At 50.0% G+C, this 6,744-nt stretch overlaps 1 protein-coding gene across 1 annotated transcript in view; it reads right to left on the bottom strand.

The window, feature by feature from the left end:
- Positions 1-774: 774 nt before the first annotated feature.
- Positions 775-6,744, bottom strand: part of HK2 (hexokinase 2) — a 30,248-nt gene continuing 24,278 nt past the window's right edge. Inside the window, exons 17-18 of the mRNA XM_072846243.1 lie at positions 6,203-6,436; positions 775-5,310 (exon numbers count right to left, since the gene is read on the bottom strand). Coding sequence (XP_072702344.1) covers positions 5,166-5,310; positions 6,203-6,436 — 379 coding nt within the window. The 3' untranslated portion in view covers positions 775-5,165. The remainder of the gene's footprint in view (positions 5,311-6,202; positions 6,437-6,744) is intronic.

The raw sequence follows: 6,744 nt of genomic DNA, 5'->3' as shown, positions 1-6,744 counted from the left end.
AGATACTTAAGTAAGCAGTTTTTCTTTTTTTAACTAGAAGTACCAAGTCTTTAAAACTGTCATTGATTCAGCAGAAAGAAATGTGGGCTGCTTATTAATGGCAGGAGAGAACAGGTACGTTAAAATACCTGGGGTTTATGTAATGCCAGGGTTGAAATCTAAGCTTTCATGGTGGGTTGAGCTGCCACAGGGCTCCTGCTTTGTGCTGAGGGCTCAGCACCTCCCGTTCCGGTCCAGATCCTGGTCCCACGGCCACCCACAGCCCCTGCTCACCCTGGAGAAGCCATTGCTGTGTGCAAACACAGCGCTGGCCCGCACGCCCCCCTGCGCATCTGCCCGTGCTGCTGGGAACCGCCACCCTGCAGCGTGATGAGGATGCGGAATGTGGAGCAAGAGCTTACACGAAACTCATCTTGGTATTTTTTTTCCAGACATTAATGACTCCTTCCCTTGATCTGTGGGCGTCCTGGTCCTACCTGTGCCCTCCCTCGCCCTCCTGGTTGTGGAGGGACTGTCAGCGCAAAGAAACAAATCCCTTCCCAGCTTTGGTCCTTCTTCCCAGGGGACAGGACCGGGGATTTGGGATGGGGCAGTGGTGCAGGTGCCCTTCCTAAGCGATTGCTAAGGAGTGGCTCAGCGCAGGGGGCAGGAGTGAGAGGAGCACAGAAACCCAAACACATCACAACTTGCCCCAGAAAATGGGTGGTTGGTTTTTTTTCTCTCCTTTATTTGTCACTGACTAGGAGCAGCAATCGTGGCAAAGGGGAGCTCGGAAGCACACCACCACACTCAGGGAAACGGTATGAAAAGTACAAAAATAAGGAAGCCTATATATAATATAATTGCAGTCAATTACTAAAAATAAATATTGTAAACACAAAATAACAACATCAGGTGAATCTACAGTCACTCATTTCTGCTAGCAGCCGAACAGTCTTTGGCTTTATTTAACTCCCCCTGCCCTGCATGGAGCTGACACCCACATCAAGATGCATTTTCTTTGCTTCAGGCCAGAAAGACTCCAGACTTGTCAGGGATGTCACAAGGCAAATAATTTGACTCTTTCTTACTCCAAATTACCTTGTGACCTGGAATTGCCTCGTTTGCCTTCAGTGACCACTGTTCTACCAGAGCAAGCAAAATGATCTGTCAAAAGAAGGTTATTTTCCTCTCTTTATCTGCTGGAGGGGAGGAGATTGTGGCGAGGTGGGGGACCAAGGCTCTCCCCCGTTACAGTTTATTTTGTTGCTGTCTCGTACCTCGCCCCCCATTGCATGGGGACTTGCGGTTTTTGTCGCTGGTTTACGCCTGTCCCCGCTCCCCTCCCACACGCTGGACCTTTTCACCCTCTTATCTCTGTCAGATAGCCTGGGCGCGTTTGGATTGCCTGATAAGAGACGATGCAGCGCAGAGGCACCAAGCTACCTCAGGTCAAACTACCTCCGAGCTGCTTCCAGGCCAGAGATCTGTGCATCTCGGGCGCTCCTCATACATCTTGGGTGACCGAATATTGCTGCTTCTCCCTACACGGCCCTGGACTCCAAGGAGGGAAGAGGCAAATTCCTCTTGCAAGGTTCAATAATTTGCTGCTTGTGTATATATATATATTTTTTTAAAAAAGCAGTGACAATAAAATTCTGTCCAAAGTACCAATGAGGAGAGAATTGCCAGGGAGGAAAGGTCAGTGTCTCCAGCGTAGCAGCTGACACAGTGGAAGACCCTGTTCTGCTGCCGGCGTGGCCAGGGAACGTGCCGGCACAACACCAGGAGTGCAAAGAAAATGCATCCTAATGGGAACAACCAAGCAAAACAAAAGCCATCCTAAATCCACAAAGCAGTGCTTCTTACTGGAGGAAAGAGACGGACCGGGCAAGGCAAGCTGCTCAGTCTGTCCATCTCTCCCTACATAAATACATTTGATCTTCCCTTCATATCAACAGTTACGATTTAGTCTTCCCTTCTTCATTTTAAACACATTCACATAACATCCCATAGCAACATTTTGGTGTGAGGTTACAGTCCCGCTGAAGTTACAATCAGACTGCACAGCAACCGTCTCTGGTGCTCATCCTCTTTGAGACAAAAAGGAGCACAAACTTCTCAAAGCGTTTAATAAAAACCTCTCTCACAGCCACGGCCGAGGGCGTACCTGCGGTCACAGGTTAACACAGGTGTCTTGTAACGCTTCAGGTATTGCTTTTTAACTGGGAACATCTCAGACCCTGCTTTATTCTGAGTCAAAGCAAAGGGGAAGCAAAAGCTTTCAAGCTTTACAGGAGCCTCGTAGGTATCCAGGTGGGTATCCATCTGACCAAGCCCAGCCAAAAATCCTCCCTGACCTCACAGAAAGTTTAGATCCATGTCCTCGAGCTTCGGCATGTGGCTCCCTCTCTTTGTCAGCCCCACAGAGCTGCTGCTACCGCTACGCCCCAGACCGGAGGCTGCGGGACAGAGCAAAAGCAGCTGTAGCTCCAGGTACCTTGTACTGCCTTTACGCCCTCTGTTCCAGGAGAAGAGAAAGTGCTCGGCAAGTCACCACCACCCTGCGAGCTCAGGGCTAATCCTTCCTGCCGCTGTAAAGTTACAGCCCAACCTGCGCTGCAGAGAAAGGCACGGGGAGGAAGGTTACCCTGCTCCCCCCGTCCTCGCTAACCAGGGACTTAACTCCCCACGTTTTCTTCTCACCCTTTTACTCACCCGCTCCAACAAATTGCTGAACTGGAGCCTGAACCAGCTACAAAAGCAGGGCTGCCCCATAGTCCCAATCTTTCCCCCTCTCCCCCCAAAACTACAGTTGTACAAAATTTAGCTCGCTAACTGATGAAAACACTACGTATTTCAAAAGGGGTACAGCTGGATAAGAGTTTAAAAACACAGCCAGTAATGCAACCTTCTGCCCGGTGCAGCAGGTAAAACTATTTCTGGTTCAATTTTTCAGTCGGCAAAATGCTGGTCATCTCAGGAAAGAATCACACACAACTGCTTGGTACCATATTAGAGGATTTCTGTATCATCTTTCAAAAATTTATTTAATGTCTTCTAAAACTTCCACTAAACTTGGTTTCTTACATCATTTCTATACACAGTCAGATTTTATTTGTTATAATTGTCTTGAGGCTTATAAAAAATAAGCATTTAAAATGCCCAAAGAGTAATTTTGCTTTAAAATTGTGCTACTGAACTTGACCCCCAACATAGAAGAGATACTTTTGGTAATGAGGTTACCCCAAGCAGTATAAAAATATACATAAAAATAGACAAAAACTCTATCCTCCAAACTGAAGGTCTGTTCGTGGGAATTATTTTTTTTCTTTTTTTGTACATCACTGGAAGTTCATTATCTTCTGCTAAATATTTACAGAAACATACCCACTCCCATCTGTATGCCTCTGCTCACTCAGGCAGAGAACTGCAGCGTTTAGTTCATCCGTAGGCTTCTCTGTCGGCAAAAATTAATCGCCGCTTTTCACCACGGCACACAAAGTGATGCTACGGGCACGCCCGCCCCGGGCACGCTCGCAGACAGCCCTGAGGATGCCAAAGGGAAATGAGGTGACACCAATTATTGCTGCTAACTTCATCGAACGAGCCGAGATTGCCTTTGCCAGTGCCTCGCCGCGAGCCCGTGCGCACCGTCAGCACTCGAGCGCGCGTGCCCGGGCAGCGTTTGTTGGACCGGGACAGTGGCGTGAGGGATACGGGCTCGGACACGGGTCCCTGCAGAGCCCTGGGTTATTTCACCGCACGCTGCAATAGGAAGCGATGTGACCTTCCAGAGCAAAGCAGGCTGGGGAGGGCAGGGAGACAAAATAAAACCTCTCCTTGGGTTAAAACCAGCCTAATCCTGAAAGCTTCACTGCAGCATCCCTGGCTTTCTGGTTTCCCTTTTGTTCTGGTGATAAATTCAGAATGCCCAAACCTCTTGTACGACCGTCCTCAGGAATTTGGGTCTCTTTCTCCAGTCTACCCCAAGAGAATTTTAAATTAAAAAAGTAACACAAGAAAAAAAAAAAGAAAATAAGTACTCTGTACCGTTCTTAAATGACATTAAAAGGTGAAGTCAAAACTAAGCAATATAACCCCACTCGAGACTATGTACATAAAAAGACATAAGATCTCTTGAAATATAAATATACACTGTATAAACCCAGGTGTCACCTAAAAGGCTGAAGACACAGAACTATTTCACAGACAAAAAGCAAACCAAACTCACCGCGCCACGTGTAGACACACGGCCACGACATTTGGGGGAGTGGATTTGCAGGGAAGAGACCGACCCGTCTGGTGGTGGTTCCTTGTATCCGCACGTGCACCAGGGAAGGGTGCTAGTGGTTTCTGGGGGGTGTAACACAACCGTACGTACATGCCACGTCACTACACTCTACTTAGGGTGCGGGTGAGAGGTCGGGAAATGGGATTAGACCCTGAGTCCCCAATTATTTCCAGGCACGTGCTCTGCTGGAGCAGTCAAAGGGGGACCTCTAACTTGGATCCAGCAGGTTCTTTAATATTGCTCACCAACAGAGATACTTGGTATCTCCCAGTGCAGACTCGGAACACGCCGGTTGAAATTCTGCACCCTGTGCTTTAAGAGTTACCATGACTTTCATGGAAATAATACAGCCTTGATCAGGGTAAAAGACTAATGGAGGTCTTTAGCCCAATCTTAAAGAGGTTTGCTTTCTACAGCACGGACACGCTACGACTCTGACATACATATATAGGTACCGGTTACCGTAAAGTGACAATGCAGTGTCTTAATTATTCTAGCATTATCCTTTCTGCTGTTAGGGAAGATGTGAGAGTGGTTAGGAGACGTGGGGAGGAGAGCTGGTGTTTGACGTAGGCTGCAAGTGGAACAGGCCCAGCTCTAACTGGAAATGTAGGTAGACGGCCAAAAGACACTTTTAGCTTTACTTGATACACGGTTTTATGGCATGCAATAAAACTCCTAAGACATCTCTTTATACAAAGCACACAGCATCTCCAGTCCCACTGGTGGTATCTCAAGAGAACAAGTAAAGCTAAGAGTCTGCTTGCAAGGGGAGGCCACGTGTGTGTGTGTGTGTGTGTGTGTGTGTGTGTACGGAGGGAGGGAGGGAGGGACCAGGTGGGGAAATATCCTGTTTTGCTGAAACCAAGCTCTTCGGCAAACTTCCTTCCTTCTATCGCTGGCCAGCCTCCCGGATCCGGCAGGCCACTGCCGTGATAAGCGCTGCGCCCTTGCCGCTGCCATCTTCCGACTGGAGGAAGGTCACTTCGCACTTTGGAGACAACTGCTTCACGGTTTCACGCATGATGGTGGAGAAGCTGTAGGGCACGGGGGGGAGGAAGAGATGCTGATTTAACTTGCCTTGGGCTGAAGGCGCCAGCCCCACAGGGCACAAACCACTAAACACCTATCATCGTAGCTGCCTTCGCTAGCATCTCAAACAGCGCTACGGGCACAGAGAAGGATGGATGGAGAGAAAGCTGCCAGGTAGGAGGCATTGGAAAGCGTAAGTCTCCATGCTTCAGCCCAAGTGCACAGTTAGCACAACACGCTCACCTTCTCTCTCCACTCAGGACTGAATCTGGCCCCTTCTCTAGTCCCACCAAGCCCTGAAAGCACTAATAAACCTTAATAGCCCTGACCAGCCTCGCCTGGGGGGATCTTCAGAGCCCTCCTCTACCCATGGCCCCCTGAACCCTATTTAAGCTCAGCCCTGTGCCTTTAGTCGCTGTCTGAGCTACGTTGTCTTAGGAGTATCAGCCTTCAGCTCAGGCATAGTCATATTTCTGCTTGCCCATGGATCCAGATCATGGTTTGACTTCTTGGTTTAGACCCGAAGTCATCACCTTTAGTCATCACCATGACTTTGCTTGATGATCTGGGCTCCTGGTTAAACCTGGTCACCATCTCTGGGTCGACCTGGCCTCAGGTACTGTGGGATGGGCCCTGGCTGGTGTGAGGTCCCTGCTGTGTTATCTGTCCTGGCTCCCCATCCTTCAGGGAGCAGTTGGTTCTTGCTGTGCCTTGACAGACTCCAGATCAGTGAGCTGCTGGCAGCCCTTGAGACCCTAAAATACCTCCTCTCCTCTTCGACCACTCCGTGAAGCTTTCCACACTTAGCACCCCATCTACCCGAGATGGGCGGATGCACCAGCGTGAGCCTCCTTGGAGGACAGCCACCCGTCCACCGCACACCACTGAGCAACTCACTGAGGGTGCAGCTTGTAGAGCGTCCCATCCACGCCGACCGTGACCTTGAGGAAGTCCAGCCCGCGGTTCTCCCTGATCTTGTCCACCACAGCTGCCATGCCGGCCCCGCAGAGCTGAGCTGCCCGCCGGGCCACCACTGTGCACACCTCCTTCACGATGATGCTGTCGTCGCACGTGGTCTCCAGGCCGAGATGCTGGAGGATGGAGCGGACTTGGAGCAGGGCCAGGCAGTCGCTGGGGAGGACACGAGGGCCAGGCAGCATTAGGAGATGGAACAACTTGCAAGTGTGGTGACACTTTCTCGTCTACATCCTGCAGAGCCCAGGAACTCGCAGCTTGGGCGACACTGACTGGAGGGACTCTACAGCTCCCCTCTAGCCTCAGCTTTCAGACCTGGATGTGGCTCTGATGTCACATCCTAATTAGTGAGGCTAGCTTGGGACAAAGCCATTGACTTGGAGCACAACCGCTATTTAACCTATGGCCCCTCTCTGCCCAGGGCAGAGGATAAAGAGGCGTCTGTGTGGCCAACCCCAGACAGT

The sequence above is a fragment of the Ciconia boyciana genome, chromosome 25 (genome assembly GCF_034638445.1).
Source record: "Ciconia boyciana chromosome 25, ASM3463844v1, whole genome shotgun sequence".
Classification (NCBI taxonomy): Eukaryota; Metazoa; Chordata; class Aves; order Ciconiiformes; family Ciconiidae; genus Ciconia; species Ciconia boyciana.
This window is presented reverse-complemented; position numbering and strand designations above follow the sequence as displayed.